Source organism: Bombyx mori, chromosome 15 (assembly GCF_030269925.1).
Source record: "Bombyx mori chromosome 15, ASM3026992v2".
In the NCBI taxonomy this organism is placed as follows: domain Eukaryota; kingdom Metazoa; phylum Arthropoda; class Insecta; order Lepidoptera; family Bombycidae; genus Bombyx; species Bombyx mori.
Window position 1 is genome coordinate 15,419,309 of NC_085121.1, and position 20,986 is coordinate 15,440,294.

Sequence of the window (20,986 nt, forward strand, 5' to 3'; positions counted from 1 at the left end):
TCTTGATAAATCTAATTGGAATTTTGTAGAATTACAGAAAATCAGGTTTTTCTAGATCTAGGTCATAGTTTCACCCCAACAGTTGATTTACTGGAATCCGCTTCAACAGTTGGGGTCAAATGTAAGGTTACAGTTTTCGAATATTGGAATGCTTATTTAAATGTTTAAAACACGGACAGTGCAACATCTTAGGGTTTTATAAAAACTAGAGGTCCCGCAGTAGTCGAAATTCAACTATAATTAATTGGAATTGTAAGTTTGTACACTATTATGATTATAAGTTTTTGCTTCACGTATTAATATATAGATAAAATATTATAATGGTGTAATAGTGTACAAAGTATTTGCAATGTAATTATATTAACCATGAAGCAGAGTGTTTTTAATAGCCCCTCACCTCCAGAACCCATTCCCCTCATATTTAACCGTCCAAGTCTCAGTTGGAATTTTACAGAAAATTTATATAAAATAGTTTATGAGAGAAGCAAATAGACAAGCATGCAAGCCAAGCTAGGCACATGCGTAAGTCCGGCGATATCTATTGTCAAATCAAAACCAACCACCGAACGCTTTCACTTCTTTATTATAAATAGTAAAATAATAACAAAGCTCTCAATCAATTCCAACAATTTTATTGGGTGGTTGTTACATTATTATTAATTCTATATGACGCATTTTATGATTTTTGCGGTGCTATCTTCGAACAGAATGAATTGACCGATTGATGAATTGAACAGAGTGTCATAATGTTATACCTTTTCGTGGAAGTATTTCGTTGTTGAGTAATTTATTAAAAAACTTGATACATATCTGCAGGAATAAAACACCAGTATTTTATGGGACTTTTTAGCGGGAACGCGAGGAGTGCAATTGTGGAATTTGTTTTATTTTCTCTATTTAGTGTTTCTTCAGGTTTAAATGTGTAATAACGGTGGTTTATTAACTGTTTAATATTTGTGAAAGTGCACAAATGTGAGAAAATGAAACATCCTCCTCCTCCAAATCCAATTGGATCCTCCAAAAAGTGCACTGAAAAAATCTCAGTAAATGACCACCGTTTTACTGAGATTATATTATTTCATCCCATATCATCTCATCTCATTTCATCGCAGTTGATTAGTGTCTCAAATTAATCATCTTCATTTCATTTCAAGTTTTATGAAAAATGATAATATAGAGATATTATCATTTTTCATAAAAATAGAAATATAAATTAATAAAATAAGATATGGCTTAAGAGTCTTAGTTACCAGGTCATAAAATCCCTCAAAAAAATATCAAGGGAAAAGTCTATGCCCTATGCCACGCTGTTGTGAACTGTCAGAATTGTCGCCGACTGAAGAAAAGTTTAGCGAAGGTTGCCGGTGCTTCTTACTTTGATTAAGCAATACTAAATCGCAAATCTATGTGAAATTAAAATAAAGTACCCATCATAAAAAATCAAAATGACGGCGGAAACACAGAGCAAGTCCAGATTACCGTATTTGTCTTCGGACAAACAACTAACATTTATAAAACTCTCTGTATTGTCAATGGCAGCAATTTTATGTAAGTAACAATAAATTAACTAAGAATAAAGTAAAAAACAACACTAACAACATTCATGAATTGATATCAAGGAAGATTCATACACGAATCGGTATAATACGTGGCCCAATCGCTAGGACGAATTATACTCAGTAACTAGCATGAAAACTGTATCGACAACACAAAACATCGTTGATAAAAAACATGTTTTTTAACTGAATTTATTAAATTTCCCCTTTACGATAAAATACCATAATTATGATTTATTTTAGCTTTTGCGACGCGTTTATTCTCCGTTCTGCGTTTTGAGAGCGTAATCCATGAGTTTGATCCCTACTTCAACTATAGAACGACGAGATATCTCACTGAAGAGGGATTTTATAACTTCCACAACTGGTTTGACGATAGAGCATGGTATCCTCTAGGTCGTATTATTGGAGGTAAGCCTTTTTTTTTATAAAGACTATCAGTTAATTTCTGACCTTTTATTTTTAATTTACACATTGTGGATGTGGTTAAACAATGAAAGAATATTTGTTTTCAATCGGTCTCACAAATCAGCCCGAGAGAGGGCGCTGCAGTCAGTATCTAGGTTATTTTCCTAGAATTAATTTATATGGCAAAACAATGTTTACCGGGTCAGCTAATGTTGAATATGGTCAATTCTAGAGATAAACATTTTTCATATCCAGGTACCATCTACCCTGGCCTGATGGTGACTTCTGCCACTCTTTACAATATAATGCAGTACTTAAACATAACAATTGACATCAGAAATGTATGTGTGTTCTTGGCTCCATTCTTCTCCTCACTCACAACTATTGTCACATACCTCCTTACCAAGGAGTTAAAGGTAATTATCATTAATACAGATAACCTATCAAATTATTTTTTAATTTACTATAGTATCTTGTTTGAAAATTACAATTTATTATTTAATTAATATATTTTAAACCTATAGAATTTGCACATGCTTATTAAGATGCGATATATTCCAAATTACTTAAAACAAATGAAAGTATAAAGACTGAATTTTAAAATGCAAATATGTATAGAACTGTCGAGTTTCTTGTAGTGAAGAAAAAAAATAGAAGTAGGTAAAGAAACCTTTGATGAACATCCTGTTAAATTAAATTCACGTACAAACTTCTGCTAAATCCAATCGAACAATTTTAAATTTGTTTAATGTGTGTTTGACAGTATTTAACTCAAATAATTATAGTGTCACCCACATTACATACGTATTGTATGCCTGACATAGCACTCCACTAATTTAATTGCCAAAAAAATTTAATGAACGAAATCAATAATAATAATAAAAACAATATTGAAGAATTTAGAAAATGTGAATGTTTATAGAGAAACTATGATTACTTTAAAGGAATAAATGTGATTAGATTTTTCATTTTCTTAATTAATAATTATTCTTATGGTTTACTGATTATTGAATATTAGCATAGTGCAAATTCTTATATATACTCTGTATATATTACAACTGTGTATATAAATTATTAATTCCTGTAATAAAAAATTATAAAAATTACTTATTCATAAACAGAATGAAGGAGCGGGCTTAGTGGCAGCAGCAATGATTGCAATCGTCCCTGGTTACATCAGTCGTTCAGTCGCAGGAAGCTATGATAATGAAGGCATCGCCATCTTCTGCATGCTGCTGACTTATTATTTTTGGATCAAAGCTGTTAATACAGGAACTATCATGTGGGCAACTATGACGGCTCTGGCATATTTCTACATGGTGAGTATTGATCTAATTAGGTAACAAACTACTTCCTTACCTTACCTACCTTATTCATTCATTCATTCATTCATTCACATAATTGTTTTTTACTGGAGTAATCTTACTTCGGTTATAATTTTACTGAATCCTTATCTTGCAGTTTTAAGTTGGGTATGAAATGAGAAAATGAATTGTCGAGAGATCAAATAAAAATGTATTTTTTACACAATCAGGCAAAAAATTTTGTAGGAACAATTTTGAGTAGCTTATATTGCCTGTCCCATGTGAATTTATGATAGCCTGGCCTAATATGTGGTTCTATATAAAATTCAACATGTCCGAGACACCTGGAGGGAGGTATGATATTTTCTTATGTGCTTCTCAAAAGGTGCCATGCACATCTGTGATTCTAGTTCATTTTATAATGGAGGTACTTTACAGTCTTGTATTGTTATAATTAGAATGCAGGGAAAACAGAGGATACTTCAACACTAGAATCTAGTTTTTCTTCTGTACTTTAATTTCGAAAATTCCACACAAATTAAATAAGATGAAAACACAGGGTGGTGCTCTGTGAATTACCTGAAATAGATTTCTCAGACAGTCATTTTAAGGGTATTTTTTTTAACATGTGTAACATGTAAACCAAACCTATAAATGCAAGGTGACTCAATTTAGTACAGTGTGCATAGAACGAAAATTAGAATTTTTTTATTATGCTACTTAACATTAAACTTAGTTCAAATTGAGATATCCTCCTCCTTGCATCGATAACCTTTAATGCTGAGGATCGTGGTCTCCTTTAACAACTTTCTCCTGGATTATCTTGCGCCATTCCTGCCTGACCTGCCTGTGTGGATAGCAACATGGACTGAAGTGTTCAGAGTACAGTGTATCTGGTCCGACCAGCACATTGGGCTTCTACCTCTGCCGTACCATGTTACCAGCAGCATTGAGATAAAAAAAAAAAAAAAAAATTTTAATATACATACTTTGTTTACATGTTGATGTAGTTTTGATTGACACAGTTAAAATTTGATTTTGGTCAAAAAATACCATAATCAATACAGTCAATCATACATTAAACATGTGAAAGTTTGAAGCCACTAGTACAAGAAGCTGGTCGGTTTTCGCGCTTTCATACACATCTCTTATATTGTTTATTTGAATTATGTTTGGCTATGGCTGGTGTTTCTTTATGGAGTTACTGGCCCAAATTTAAGAATATCTCTATAAGGAAAATCACTGACATAAGAAGAATATTGTTAATGTTATCTCTTCTCGATATATAAAAATGAATTGCTGTTCGTTAGTCTCGCTAAAACTCGAGAACGGCTGAACCGATTTGGCTAATTTTGGTCTTGAATTATTTTTGGAAGTCCAGAGAAGGTTTAAAAAGGTAAAAAAATATGAAAATTCTCGGAATTAAATAAAAATAACAATTTTGTTTTTCCTTTGATGTGTCCCCCATCAGACGGATTCCTTTTGTCTTTTATTTATCGATCGAGGCACTACGAAGTCTGCCGGGTCAGCTAGTGTTATATATTAACTACATACATTTTTTTATTAACTACTTAAATAACATTAACAATGTTTTTATAAACTGAACTAAAGTTTTGCATGTCGACCAACATAAAGTCAGATGATACTGTGAAATCACTTTAATTCACTTTAAATTTAGAATTTAAATCACTTTCATTTGTTTAATCTATAAATATAAGGCTCCTCAGCAGTTTTGGTGATTGGCTACCTGAGGACCTCATCTCTAAAAATAATTTTACAGACAACTTGACAATTCAGTGTACTACTTGTTAATTTATGTTGACACTTCTATGGCATAATACATAAAAGTTGTGTTAGCATTTAAAAAAAACTTAAATTAACACCGTTGTAACCACCATAGTAACACCCATTAATGCTACAAACATAAACAAAAAAATATGTATAGATTGGTTTTTGTGATTGAATATTATAAAAATTTTGGTTGTAATTGTAAAATTTTTATAACCAATGCAGTCAATCATAGAACAATCAGATGAAAGTTTCACGCCAGCTGGCAAACATAGAGTGGCTTTCTGGTTTTTGCACTTTCATACATTTTTTAAATTGATGTTTTCTTACTATTATTTTAGTGCTTTTATTGATAAAAATAATAATTTACAACATCTTTACTGCAAGTATAACTTTCATTCATTTATGCCAGACAAGGAAATGGTTTTAAGGTCTCGATCATTGATTAGTGTTGAAAATGGTTGACGAATAAGCATGATTTGTTTGGTATAATAGATATACTAGAACCTATTTAGTTTATGGGACTTTATGACAAATATTGTCATTGAAAAAAAAAATTGTTTCTGCTTGACAACTTAAGACTGCTACCTTGTTTTTCAAGTTTGGCCACACTAAACGTAAAGTGAACTTATGATATGAAGACTGATAATTGTCTACTATAAAGTAGTAAAAGTATTTCTTATTTTGAACCATAGGTGTCATCATGGGGTGGCTACGTTTTCCTCATAAACCTGATACCGTTGCACGTACTGGCCCTCATTCTGCTGGGAAGGTTCTCGTCGAGGGTGTACGTGGCTTACAGCACGCTGTACTGCATCGGAACCATCCTCTCAATGCAGATTTCTTTTGTGGGCTTCCAACCGGTGCAGAGTTCGGAGCATATGTTGGTAAGAATATTATAATTTGATCAGCAATTGTTTTAATGTTTTTCTTGTAGACCATAGTATTGTAATAAGTATTTAAATTATTTGCAAAATAACACTAAAGGCTATGATAAAATAGATAAAAACCATAAATCGTTTTGAAGTCGTCGTGGCCTAACGGATAAGACGTCCGGTACATTCGCATCGAGCGATGCACCGGTGTTCGAATCCCGCAGGCGGGTACCAATTTTTCTAATGAAATACGTACTCAACAAATGTTCACGATTGACTTCCACGGTGCAGGAATAACATCGTGTAATAAAAATGAAACCCGCAAAATTATAATTTGCGTAATTACTGGTGGTAGGACCTCTTGTGAGGCCGCACGGGTAGGTACCACCGCCCCGCCTATTTCTGCCGTGAAGCAGTAATGCGTTTCGGTTTGAAGGGTGGGGCAGCCGTTGTGACTATACTGAGACCTTAGAACAATATCTCAAGGTGTGTGGCACATTTACGTTGTTGATGTCTATGGGCTCCAGTAACCACTTAACATCAGGTGGGCTGTGAGCTCGTCCACACAACTAAGCAATAAAAAAAATAAAAATATCAAACATATTCATATATTAACCATCTGATATATGGCATGTTAAAAAGTATATCGAATGAAATATTACATATTAGTTTTTCAATTACACACAAAGGCAGATACAATTATAGCTCATTTGATGATATTTTGTTATTGTAACTCGGTATTCTCATGAAGACCAACATTTTTATTACTTAAATGGATGGACCATGGCACTCCTATTGTTAAGTTATCGAATCTCTTAAACATCAATAACGTAATAGACGTCTACCTTGAGACATGAGTTGTAAGTGTTAATTTTGTAGTACAACGTCTGCCCTCATTACTCCAATTGAAACGCATTACTGCTGCAGGCTAGTAATAGACAGGTTGGAGGTCCCTATCTGAGCGGGCTCCTTTATAAATATATACCTTTCGTATGTACTGGTACATACTATAGTAATCGAAGACTCCGGTTACTTAACATGATTTTCCACCAGGCTCTCGGTACATTCGGGCTGTGTCAGCTGTACGCGTTCACGCAGTACCTCAGACAACATCTGTCGCCGGCTAACTTCGAGCTGCTCTTCAAGGCTCTTGTTACAACGCTGCTTCTGACCCTGGGCTCTGCTATCATAGCCCTCACTTTGACCGGTAAGTGACGGGCAAACAGTTTCATCATTAAATGACTTTAAAAATATTATGATTACTTAAATTTTTCCTCAGTTAAAATATCAATTAATTCATACCTGCAGGAAAAATCTCACCGTGGACTGGCCGTTTCTACTCATTGCTCGATCCATCGTACGCTAAGAACCACATTCCTATCATTGGTGAGTATGGTTTGGTAATAAATGCACTCACTATTATATAGTTGTTAATCTATATATTAAGTAGTTAATATATGTAGAACGGAATGCATCGGTATGGATGAATGACAGATATGGAGCATGCCTGAGTGAGAGAGATAGGAGATGTCGTGTTAGGAAGTGAGAAAGACGGCGAATGAATACGGAACACATAGTTGTATTTTTAAGGAAGTGGAGGGTAGTTACCGGACGCAACGGCGAACAGACACGGTGTAACTCTGAAGACGTAAGACGTTTAAATTTCAGTTACATAGATTAAGAAAGATGTAATAAAAATCAAGTTTGTGTGAATTCATCAACCGTTTCACTGCCCTAGCCTGAATAGAAAACCCCACATATATATTTAAAAGTAAATATGTAGACTAAACTAACCTTACATATCGAGGGGTGAAAGTTGAAAGGATTAATCGACATTTTTGCAATTTTACAGGAGAGCCATTTGAAGTTTAAAAAAGATCATATCAAAAAACTTCTTCTGCTATTTGAATGGGGGAACCTAATTGAATTTCAATTAAAATTGTTCATACTAATACCAAATAAAACGGACCTTAATAACCAAGACAAATGTAGCGTATTAAGCGAAATGTCGCTTATACCAAATAGCCTTTCATCCGTCGATATGTGGTACTCTCTAGACGTCTGTGGGAACCGCTAACCACGTAACGTCAGATGCTTTGTGACGTCGTTAACTTATCTATGCAAATGAAACAAATCGTTAAGTTACAGATAAATGAGCTACATGCGTGGAAACTTGATATGAACCACATTTAATCATGACGTCATAATTGAAGACATGAGAGGATGAAGGGGATATAATATATTTTATAAACTTTGAGGAAACGGGCAACAAACTTTTGTTACGTATACTTTTACTTCGTACATAACTCCTTCGTCACATGTAATTTCTAAAAATAGCCTTTAAACCTGGGGTTTTAAAGCGTAATGTGGTTTACAGGCACATAACACCTCCATTCAATGTAAACACTCACAAATCTTAAAAATTGTACTTAACCCATTCATCCACTCATGTCTTTTTTTATTTTTTATTGCTTAGATGAAAGAAAAAAAATTGATCCAATTTGTCTCCAATTGCAATGAAAATTTCTGTCTCCAGCATCCGTGTCCGAGCATCAGCCCACGTCGTGGTCATCATTCTACTTCGACCTCCAAGTCCTGGTGTTCCTGTTCCCGGCTGGACTGTACTTTTGCTTTAGCAAGCTCACGGATGCAAACATATTCATCATTCTGTATGGTGTGCTCAGTATATACTTTGCTGTGAGTTGATGTTTTTGACTGTTGGTAATACTTTTTATTTCAATTCTGGCAACATTTTCATTCAAAGAAATATGATTCATATACTAAGACTTACTTAAATTCGACATCATTGAATAAATTTATTAAAATAAATAATAACTTTTATTCGTGAAGTTCCTGCATCTGTGTTAGGGGACATCTATTAACTTCGTGACCTGAAGTTAGTTTTAATTTCCTTTCCCCATTTCCTAGTCCAGGGGTTCCCAAACTTATTTTGTCTACTGCCCACTTTGTGAACAAGTTATTTTTTAGCGCCCCCATCTTTTCACCTGCTTAAAAACCACTATAGCGAGAGCTCAGTCAAATTACAAATCGCTTCCCAAGCTTCTACACAACGCCCCCATTTTTTTTCTGGGTCTCTTACGGCCCCCTTTTAGGCCTGCAGTGCCCACAAGGGGGCGTTATCGCCCACTTTGGGAAGGCTGCCCTAGTCAAATTGAATGATGCGGTGAGACACACATGATACAGTTTTAAAAAAAAATGTGGTCTAGTGAAAAACGTTTGTAATTGATGTCTGAGAATATGTAAAAACTAATGTTAATAATTAGCTAGTAAAATAAGTACTCTAGTAATAATCGTGATGAGAAAGAGATCTGGAGCGCGTAGAGACACGTAGAGCACGCTCCGTCGGCTCCGCGCCGTGACTAAACACTTTGATCGCTGACTACCCTCACACAAACCACTCTAATTTACCAATATAACTTGAACTCACCATACTTTATTATCCCTAGGGCGTCATGGTTCGTCTTATGCTGGTACTCGCTCCGGTCATGTGCATCGTCTCCGGTATAGCAGCTTCCAGTCTACTTAGTCTTCACGTTAAGGATATTGAGCCTAAAGTTGAGAAACACGATAAGAAGAAGAAGCATGAAAATAATCTTGTGTTTAGATCTGAGGTAACAACTTTTTTCATCAACTAATCTCAACGACTACAAAAGTCTTCGTCAACTACATTTGAGAATGTTTTAAGTGGTAGAATAAGTTTGCATAAAACTACTAAATTTATAAAAGACATTTTGATGCAGTATCACTGACTGTACAGAAAAAAACAGTAAATCAGAACTGTACAGTGATGTTAATTAAATTTTGAATTTATGTATGCAAGTATCAAACAATACCACTTGCTCGGGATATGTTTCCCTTATTTACATGTTATGTGGTCATTGACTGTTCTTTTTTTTTTTCAAGATAATGTTTGCAGGCAAGTTACAATTTAAATGTTAATGTCCGACTATGATCCTTACCGAACACGTGTTATCGTTTCACAAGTTTAAGATAAATTCAAATCATGTCTCACAAGCTTGACTCGGGTCAATAAAAAAAAATAAAAAAACAAAATGTGTGCAATTCACACGTGGTAGAAGTGAAACCTTCCAAAATTAAAATACAATTATCCTAAACGTCGTATATGTAAAATTTTGTCATTAGTAAATAATTGTAAGGTAGCGCCCTCTGTGAATTGATATTTTAATTTCACGTATAATCCTAAATTAAAATTTACTACAAGAGCTTTCATACACACGTTAGTATTAAAAAATCTCACAGATGGCGCTGTATTAAATAGTATGTATATTTCTGTCTCACTCTTTGCTGGCTTCATCCTACACATTTTTATATTTGTGTCTCTTACCTGTCGTTTTACGTTGCATCCGGTTTGAAATCACGATTCTAAAGAAGTTTTCACTTCAAAAAGTTAATCTATGAACGTTGCAGGTGGGCACGTTGTTCGTGTGCGTGCTGGGCTGCCTGCTGGTGTCGTACGTGGTGCACTGCACGTGGGTCACGTCGGAGGCCTACTCGTCGCCCTCCATCGTGCTGTCGGCGCGCGCACACGACGGCGCCCGGATCATCTTCGACGACTTCCGCGAGGCCTACACCTGGCTCAAGATGAACACTCCAGAGGTACTCTACTACTCTTCGAATCCGTCAAATTTAAAAAATTCAAGTACTTACCGGTGGTAGCACGAATTATGAACGCGCACGGATAAGTGTTGCCATCCTAATTATGACGCGAATTGACAAATCAATATACAGTACAATGAAGACTTCGAAATCCATTCACAATGTGATGTCTACATATCATAATCACATAAAAGCACTGAGTGAGATTGTTAATTTTTTTAATTTTTATTTATTTATTGCTTAGATGATTGTACGAGCTCACAGCCCACCTGGTGTTAAGTGGTTACTGGAACCCATAGACATCCACAACGTAAATGCGCCACTCACCTTGAGATATAAGTTCTAAGGTCTTAGTATAGTTATAGCGGCTGCCCCGCCCTTCAAACCGAAACGCATTACTGCTTCACGGCAGAAATAGGCAGGGTAATAACAATAGATTTTATTTAATAAAGAGCCCCTTAAATAAGTCAATTCACACCAATAGACGCATGTCCGTTCATGGTGTGGTGGTGACAACACTCTATTCTGATAAAATGTTGGAACTTATAATCAACTTGTGATATTTTAATTATTCCGTATAAATCACAGGACGCCAAAGTGATGTCGTGGTGGGACTACGGCTACCAAATAACGGCGATGGCGAACCGGACGGTGATCGTCGACAACAACACGTGGAACAACACGCACATATCGCGCGTGGGGCAGGCGATGGCCTCCACCGAGGACAAGGCCTACGAGATCATGAGGGAGCTGGACGTGGACTACGTGCTCGTCATCTTCGGAGGACTGGTCGGATACTCTTCGGACGGTAGGCCGTTTGTAGCCAAGTGACAAATATTTTGAAATCGAAGATTGATAGTGTTGACAAATTTTGATCGGAGAAGAATTTATTATTTTTGCATAGATGGTTGGACGAGCTCACAGCGCACCTGGTGTTAACTGGTTATCCAAGCCCAAAGACATCCACAGCGTAGATGGCGCCACTCATCTTGAGATATGAGTTCTAAGGTCTCGGTATAGTTACAATGGCTGCAGCACCCTTCAAACCGAAACGCATTACTGTTTCACAACAGATATAGGCAGGGTGGTGGTACCTACCCGTGCGGACTCACAAGACCTTCTACCACCAGTAAAGACTGACTGACTGGTGTTTCTTGAGCGCTATGACACATGTAACTATACTGAGACCTTAGAACTTATATCTCAAGATGGGTGGCGCATGTACGTTGTAGATGTCTATGGGCTCCAGTAACCACTTAACACCAGGTGGGCTGTGAGCTCGTTCACCCATCTAAGCAACAAAAAATTAAAAAAAACGTCTTCATACGAGAGTATGTAGTATGTGGTGTGTGTGCAGACATCAACAAGTTCCTGTGGATGGTGCGCATCGGCGGCAGCACGGAGCGCGGCGCGCACATCCGCGAGGCGCAGTACTACACGGCGGCCGGGGAGTTCCGCGTGGACTCGGCCGGCGCGCCCGCGCTGCTCAACTGCCTCATGTACAAGATGAGCTACTACAAGTTCGGACTCGTCTACACGGAGGGCGGTACGGAACCTCTTCAACACTCATACCACTACCACTAACAATACAGTTCGATTTAAAGCAGTGATTCTCAACCACTGTGCCGCGGCACTTTTGTGTGCCGCCAAATTTTAAAAGTGTGCCGCCAAATTTTGCTAATATATAATAATGTTAATATTATTCGTATCTATTTATTTATTTATTTAAATAAGCACTGCCACATCACAAACATCTAACATTGAAAATAAATTTAAACAACTTAATTTATGGCTTGATGCATGTGACAACAATGGCGTACATAGCATTGGCAATTCATCGGCTCGAAAATGGAATACAATAATAATAATAATAATAATAAAAAAAAACAGTACTATTTGTTGAAGTATTAAAAAGAAAAATATTTTTAACATGAATATATATTGAAATCCACAAAAAAATAAATTATTTTATTATTTGCTTTGCAACGCGGTTTTTCTTAGTGCCAAATTATGATGAAGCGGCGTGCATAGCAATAGGAATATGTCTGAAGTCGGCGCACTTGCCACTTCTGCGTACAAAACGTGTTGTTTTAGTGATAGTTGGGATTCACAAGGTGTTGCATAGTAGTTACTGCACCTTTTCTTTCGTTAAAATTGGCAAATGTATTTGATTCGGTAGTAAGTAAATAATTTTTATCTTTTTCTTTGTGTGCCGCCAAATTTTGAAATCGTTAAATATGTGCCGCAACAAAAAAAAGGTTCTGATTCACTGATTTAAAGTATTATTAATTTATGTTATAACGAATTATTAATACTATCCCAGTTTAAGGTGTATAATTTTAATGATATCGATGTAAGGTATAGTTCGTTGGTGCCATATCGACTGACAGTTTCTCGAAGCTTTGTGGTTTTTTGCCGGCGACGTCTCTGTCGCTCCGCCCGCACGCATTCCCCTCCGAAACCCATGAGTAGAACAAATAGGAATGTGCGCGTTATAAAGTCTAATTTTTATTTATTGCATAAATCGGTGGTCGAGCTCTCACCTGGTGTTAAGTAGTTACCAGCGACCATAGACATCTACCACTCAAATGTCGCCACCCACCTTGAGATATAAGTTCTAAGGTCTCAGTATAGTTACAACGGCTGCCCCACCCTTATAACCGAAACGCGTTACTGCTTCACAGCACAAATTTGTATTTGTAAATATCAAGATCAAAACTAAAGATTACAATTTTTTTTTTCTCTTCAAATATTGTTGTTATAAAAGAAATATTTTAAAACTGATTCTGTTGTCTCTAATTTTGTATTTGTTGGTCCATGTCGCGCAAGATTCGATACCAAAAATATAGTTTATTATGCTTTTATGTCAATTATTGTAATTAAGCCCATTTTTATGGTACACAGGCCGGCCGCCAGGGTTCGATCGGGTTCGAGGAGCTGAGATCGGCAACAAGGACTTCAATCTAGATGTTCTAGAGGAAGCCTACACGACAGAACATTGGCTGGTCCGCATTTACAAAGTCAAACCTTTGCCGAACAGGGGAGTATAATTTTAAACTTTTACAAGACTGAAGAATGCTTTTTCTAAATAATTGAATTACAATTTTTGCAACTATTTTTGAATGCATTTTTTTATATTTGAAATAATTTAATTTTCAATTCAGGCTCAAATTGTCCTTATTGTCTGTGATCTGTTGTGACATTATCTGAATGTGACTATTGTGAAGGATATTTAGAATAGGTCATTAATATTAAATTGGTCTAGAAATAACTACACAATACACATAGTGAACTGATAGAAACAGTTCACTCAAGTTTGTTTACAAAGTCATTAATAAAGATGGAAAGATAATTTAAAAAAGGCATTCTTCAGTCCATACTAGAGGACATTTGGCGTATTAAAATAAAAAATAATGATATTCATTTTTAGTTCTCTCTAACGTTGGCAACTTGTCTCAAAATGCTAGTTTTATTTTAATACACCAAATGTGTTATTTTTATAATGTAAAAGTGAAGCGAGTTTGTGTTTTGATGTTCACATACGGGCTTATAACATTCTTGATACAGGAAAAATATTTAGGGAATTATAATGTTACAATTATGAAATTATCAAGATGTCTTTTCAATGTTAAATGTAGAGGAGAAATGTAATGTAATTTTAGTTTTTCAATAGTTGTATGTAATTTTTGTCCCTATTTTAGTGAAGTTAACGATATGGCAGCAGAAAACGTTGTCCCTTAATGAGTAAAATCAAATTGAAAATATTGAAATTCTGTTCGTGTTGGCTAAGAAATACACAGTTATGTTTAAAATACTTAACTTATTGAGAATGAAAATACTATTTTAGTCAATTTGTTATTTTAACTAATTAGAGAGCTGATTTTATCACAACTGTTCTACTTATAGGAATGTTACTTTTACTGAATATTTTTTGTGTATAATTTTGATAACTGAATTTAAATCTCACTGCATTCGAAAATCGTTTTCGAAATGTAACCAAACATGTTGCCGTTAGGGCACTTGAAGGTATGTTATGTAAATAAATAAAAAGATACATTAGCTTAGAAAAAAATCACAGACAGGACAACAAAAAATGGAAGACTGCAGTTTGGTGGTGAATAATTAGTAATTTGGCCACTGCACGTTGGTCGGCCGGAATGTATACATGCAAAGTATGATGTACATTGAACTTTAAATTTCTATTCGTGCCGACGGAACTTGAGTGTAGGATTTCACATTGAAATGACAAATTTGTCTTTTATATATGTAACTTTAGATACGAAACTACGCACAAATTATTGAATGGTATGCGATTTTAGACAATTCTCAATCTGTATGCTAATGATGTAAAATGTTTTTTTTTATTATTTTATTAATTAAAATAAAGTTTATTAATGAAATATGTGTATTTTATTTAAACGAGTTATAAAAAAGGCGAAATTTATAAGATTAATATTTATTTGCACCAAAATAAATAAACTCTTAACACTATTATTCTAGTTTTAATTAGTATTGGATGAACAACAATGAATCTTATCCTTCATGCCTTCTTTAAGTTAAAGAAAATTACGTTGAAATATTCCATAAAATTGACCAAGTTCATAAAATTGTGTTAACAAACTTACACAACAGTTCCAATGGTATCAATCTAACTAAAGTGTGTTGTAAGTCCGACTGGTGTCTTATTCACAAACTTCTCAAAGGGAACTATTTCTATAGTCAACGTTTTGCAGCTGCAATGCATTGGAGGAGTAAACGTTCTATCAGCATCAGGGCTCTGGTCCCTCTTCGCTCTGGTCGGAACAGTCCTCGGGTCGGAAGGTGTCATCATTATTATGGTTGTATGGATGGGCTTTGAAACGCTTGCGCCTGTGAGATTTACGTTCCACAGGCTTGAAGCCAATCTGGGAAAAAAATAATTGATCAGCCAAGATGGGAAAGGCTCACGGAACCGCGACAGCCACGGATGGGGACGGTGATGCTATGTAAATTAAAAATACTTTTTTGACCGAGCGACTGACGAGACATAACCCCCAGAAATAGCAGGTTTTCTTGAGCTGGTGGTGGACATATCACAACCTTGACATTCAGCAATTATGTTTAGATGAAAATAAAATGAATTTAATTTAAATTTTTTGACATGTTTAATAACATGTTTCCGTTTGCTCACCTGGTGAATCATCTGGTAGGGCCCGACACCATCTATAAACGCATCTCTGAATGCCCTCTGTAATGGTTTTCTTTTAAATACCGTACATTGTTCTTTTAAAGCCGCTACCGCTCCTGCAGGGATGTCTGGAATAATCGGATGAATTTTAAGTTAACAATACTGAACTTGACTAATAAATTGTAAATTCAGTTTATACAACTCTTTACCATAAAATTGTGTGAACATATCTCAATTGTGTAATTTGGTTTACAGTATTATGCACAAGTACATTTAGTTTAATTTTGAATTTTGAATTATGAATAAATAGAGCATGGAAAAATTTTGACTGTTATCTGAATAATTGTGTAACAAAAATTTTTCAACCTGTGTGGTCAACGTAAATAAAAGTATTGTTATATAGTATATAGTATAGTAATAAAAGTACACGGACAACCCTCCGTAAACGTAATCAAAGCGCCGGAAATAATATGTCGTATATTGATCATAACAAAAAGAGAATTAGGCCATAAAGTGTAGTTTTAATAGAAAATTTAATATCATGATGTAAATTAAAAAAAAAATGCTCTTAAAGAAGTTTTAAGATGATGCTGGCCGGAATGTAATGTTATTTCAAACGCGCTTGATTTCTTCAAACTTTAGTCACTTTATATTAAATGAAGATATGCCAAATTTCTAACAGGTTGAATAAAAAGAAATTCAGAATTAACAGGCTAGTTTTGTGTGATGTCCCGCACAATTATAATTGTCGTAGTTACTTACCAGTGGTGGGACCTCATGTGAGTCGGCACTGATACGTACCAGCAGCCTACCTATTTCTGTCGTGAAGCAGTGATGCATTTCGGTTTGAAGGGTGGTGCAGCTGTTATGTTCTAAAAACTTAGACCTTGGTACTCATATCTCGGTGGTGGCATTTAGGTTGTAGATGTCTATGGGCTTAAGTAACTGCTTAACTTCAGATGGGCCGTAAGACTGTCCACCTATCTAAGCAATGAAAAAAAATATTCAAAGCATGACTACCTCATCATAGAAACTAAAAATAACTAAAACTAAAAATAAAAAATGACCACAAAATTATCATTAAAGTACACACATACCTAAATCCTTAAAAGAATACTGTTTGGGTCTTATATCATAAACTCGATAGTCTAACACGAGTACCAGATTCAAGTGTTCATCTTCTTCCACGGCGCTTTGAGCAGAGAAGGATATCTCAATGTGGGAAGCGTCCAGAAGTTTAAAGAGTTGAGCTTCTACGTTCAGCATTTTCTACAACCACAAGAATATTAAGTCTACAAATAGATATGGACAATCTCCTCTACTTATCAAACATTGTTTATAGTAGTCATTTTTTTTATGTTAAAAAATATATTGGATTCAGTTTTTATGTTAATTATAAATGCACCACACTATTACAAGGCCTGGACACACATCTTGGGGATGTGATATTGAATTCTCAAAATAGCTCTCCTTTACTACAAATTAGGAGTGGGTAATATCGGTTTTGCCTATCGAATCGTATCTATATATCGAGGATCAATATCGGATATTGAATCTATATATTTTCTGAATCTATATATTGATGGATGCTAGTAGATTTTCTCGATTCATGATATTTGAGATTTGAAACGATACGCTGATATAATATCGTAGTAGATATAGATTTAAGTCAACGTTATACGGTTGGTTTTCTGATATCAATTTATAATATGATCTTAAAGTAATAAAAAGAACATGAAAATAAAAATATCAAAAAAACTTTCCTTCATGCTTTTACCAGGCTTAGGACTGGCTACATTATTTTCAGTTTTTAGTATTTTGTGTCTTAATTTAAAATTACAAAATATACCAAAAGAGTGTAGATTTCAAAAGTTTAATACAAACACAAGAAATAAACTCAATTATTTGGATTCAACTATAAATTGAAAAATGTGTACTTTAAAAATCAAACACAAAAAACTTTTAAGTATTTATAAACACTTGTCCAAAAATTCTAGTTCAAGGTCAAAGCGCGTGAAATTAAATTCAACGATGCAAATAGGCTATACTGCATTCAAGTTAGGGTCGAAAGTTGAAACTTCTTTCCTTAATTGTATCCTGCTGATACGCTAAGAATAATCTACAGACATATGGACTTAAATATAAGGTTTACAATTGTATGGATAATGCCTGTTTCTGTTTCATTCATCACATGATATCCCTACCCTATCGTGCGCTCACTCACTCTGGCCGATTCGATACGAACCAAACGAATATTGCTGATATTAACGAATCGGTACGATATGCCGATGCGCATCACATCGAGCAATATCGTGTATCGGCTGATATCGAAATATAGATTTCGATTCACGAATCGGTACGATATGGCGATGCGCATCACATCGAGCAATATCGTGTATCGGCTGACATCGATATATAGATTTCGTGCGGGGCGATATCGGATTCAACGATATTGCTGCGATATATAGATATTGAATCTATATACGATTTATATCACCCACTCCTACTACAAATGGGCATATCTGTGCACCATAAATAGCCAGGATGCCGACACATGTTGGGCACTTAAAAAAATTGTGTATCTTTGAATTGAACTGTAAACATCAGGCATCAAATAAGGACTTCAACCCAGCCTATTAATGCGGGAAAACAGTAATGGTTTGAAAAAGGAGCAGTCATTATACTATATAATTAATACTCATGTCTCAAAGTGGGTAGTGATAATCTTGTACAACTAAATCTACAACAAGTGCAAAAATATGTTAGCACACTTACTTTTAGTGCTTCAAACTGTTGTAATCTATCATAATAAGCAACCAGAGCCTTACGTATAGCACCAAGACATTCTGGCATCATGATATTATCATATTCTTCCATCACTGCATTAATATTGAAACCCAGAGGCAAAGACGACTTGGAAACTACGTTTGCTCCTACAGAAAGATATAAGAATTAGCATTTAGGTTTTTTTTTTCTATGATTCAAATCTTTTCTAAGCCTTGTTATTTACTGCTACTGGTGGTAGGACCTTTAGTGAGTCCGCACGGGTAGGTACCACCACCCTGCCTACTTCTGCCGTGAAGCAGTAATGTGTTTCAGTGTAAAGGGTGGGGCAGCTGTTGTAACTATACTGAAACCTTAGAACTCATATCTCAAGGCGGGTGGCGGCATTTACGTTGTGGATGTCGAACGCTGCCGAACGCGGAGGCCGATTGTGCCTCTTTGTCGTTCGTTGCGCGCTGTCGCTTGCACTTCAAGCCTTAAATGGAACGCCTCAATGAATCATGTTTTTTCGTGCGTGCAGCCGGCTCCATCGTATTATAAGACGTTGTTACATCAAAAAAATATTATTAAGAATTATTGGAGATGATCTATTAATGGTGTATGGTTTTCATGGAATTAATTTAATATTTAAGTTTTTATAGCTCTGCAACATCCAATGTGCTCACAAGTTGATATCATCAGTTTCATAGCATCTGGTAAACATCTGGCTGTGCCTCCAGTGCTGGATTTGCATTCATGAATAATAAACAACCATTCATCAGATGAACAATGTCTTTTTCTTGAAAGGCAATATAAAATTTTGGTCAACAATTAATAATATGAAAATGTATTTATTACCTGCTTGCATTTCAATCCTGAGTCCATGTTTAACCACATTATCGGAATCATGTTGCATGTGATACACCACACAGCAGTGTTCGCCTACAACATATGACTGAACCTCCATTCCAGTTAAAATTGACATCAGTTCTAAATTCCTCTTTAGGCTGTCTATAGAGTTTGTTAATACTATTTTCTGTAATTCCGAAATGTAATCAAAGTTAATCATAGTGGGACAACATTAGGGTTCTGAAAGCTTTATAGAGATTTAAATGTCTAGTATAATTTAATGGTTTGGGGGATTTTGTGAGTCTGCACTCTCTGATTGCATTATATCCTAAATCTATATTTATTATAAAGCCTTGTGGGTTGCTCCAGGTAGACCACTAAAATAAAACTGAAATTTCAACCATATAATTTTAGGCAGCGGCAGCAGCATTCATTTTGTTGACCAGACCCTAATATCATTTAACACAATGTGGTGTGTGAAATGATTTCAAGGAGATAATGGAATGGAATAAACAAATAATAATTAAATACCAATTTAAATCTTCAAAGTTCTGGGTAAAATGTTAATTTTGAAAGGTTTAAATTGGATGGATATGCATAGCTTAGAATTAATCGATTTTTTTTAAATCATACCTGTGGACGTACAAATTGTTCAGATTTCTTCTTTACTGGGGAAGACTTATGCTTATAACTATTTCTTTGTAGCTGAAACAGTTCGTTTTGTTTTTCTTTAAGGTTCTCCCTAAGTTTTTCGATCTCATCTTGAAGTTCATCACAATCATCTGAACTACGCCTTGCTACAACTGTAGAAAACTTTTAATTCAGATCTAAGTTACTACTTCAAGCAAAAGTTTAATTCTAAGATTTTAATGAATATAGTTTGAGCGTTTATATAGATACTTAAGTATTTCTTGTATTTAATAGAAATAGAAGATTAAAAAGCATTCAAGGGTTTCAACTTACGTTTTGTTTGAAACAGCTTTGTAATTTTCGTTTGCTTCATTATTCTTATTTTAAATACAATGATTATCAAGCTTTGTTGTATGGACAACAACAATCTATTGTTTTAGTGAATCTATAAAATTATTTCCATTATGAGAATGTCACGTGTAAATCGTCAGTGGTTATAACAAACAACACTATATAGGTATTATTATTAATTTAATTATATAGGTACATATAATTTGCTAGCTATTAAAAGTTCTCTATGTCTTTAACCGACTCCAGAAATTTAAATTCAAAATGAAATAATCTTGTCAACAATGTGACATTTGTCATTAGTTTATCATTTCGACAGGCAAAGAAAAAGCCCATACAGCATTTGGTTTGGAAACCAAACCCATGGTTGTGACATACGAAAACTAAAATGGAACACAATGAAATGAAGGAAAAAGAAATACTTCATATTTTTATACATTGATGAACAAGCTCACGGCTCACGTGGTACTATTTCCTGCAAGAAACATTTTAACAAGACCCAATCTGAGTAAATCACCATCTTATATTGAATATGGTCAGTAGGTCGGGTTGAAATCGACGATAATTAGAGACCAATATTTCAACACAATTATGTATTACATTTTAGATAACTGAATTTCTTTATCTATTTATGTTTAGCTTCTGTCCGCAGCTTCGCCT

The 20,986-nt window shown here is 35.0% G+C and overlaps 2 protein-coding genes across 2 annotated transcripts; one reads left to right on the forward strand and one right to left on the reverse strand.

Moving 5' to 3' along the window:
• The first annotated feature begins 1,284 nt into the window (after nt 1-1,284).
• On the forward strand, nt 1,285-14,969 carry LOC101737095 (dolichyl-diphosphooligosaccharide--protein glycosyltransferase subunit STT3A). The gene is made up of 13 exons (XM_004922990.5): nt 1,285-1,548; nt 1,800-1,967; nt 2,220-2,380; nt 3,086-3,283; nt 5,752-5,943; nt 6,985-7,138; nt 7,240-7,317; nt 8,468-8,628; nt 9,399-9,563; nt 10,381-10,569; nt 11,158-11,377; nt 11,927-12,115; nt 13,474-14,969. Exons 1-13 carry the CDS (start codon nt 1,446-1,448, stop codon nt 13,617-13,619), a joined length of 2,124 nt encoding a protein of 707 aa, XP_004923047.1. The 5' UTR covers nt 1,285-1,445; the 3' UTR covers nt 13,620-14,969.
• A 40-nt stretch (nt 14,970-15,009) lies between these two features.
• LOC101737240 (uncharacterized) lies at nt 15,010-20,727 on the reverse strand. Its single transcript, XM_004922992.4, has 7 exons — nt 20,312-20,727; nt 19,982-20,151; nt 19,358-19,535; nt 18,512-18,669; nt 16,834-17,005; nt 15,740-15,864; nt 15,010-15,473 (listed from the first exon to the last, which is right to left on the reverse strand). The coding sequence occupies exons 1-7, from the start codon at nt 20,349-20,351 to the stop codon at nt 15,339-15,341; spliced, it is 978 nt and encodes a 325-aa protein (XP_004923049.1). The 5' UTR covers nt 20,352-20,727; the 3' UTR covers nt 15,010-15,338.
• Nucleotides 20,728-20,986: the final 259 nt, after the last annotated feature.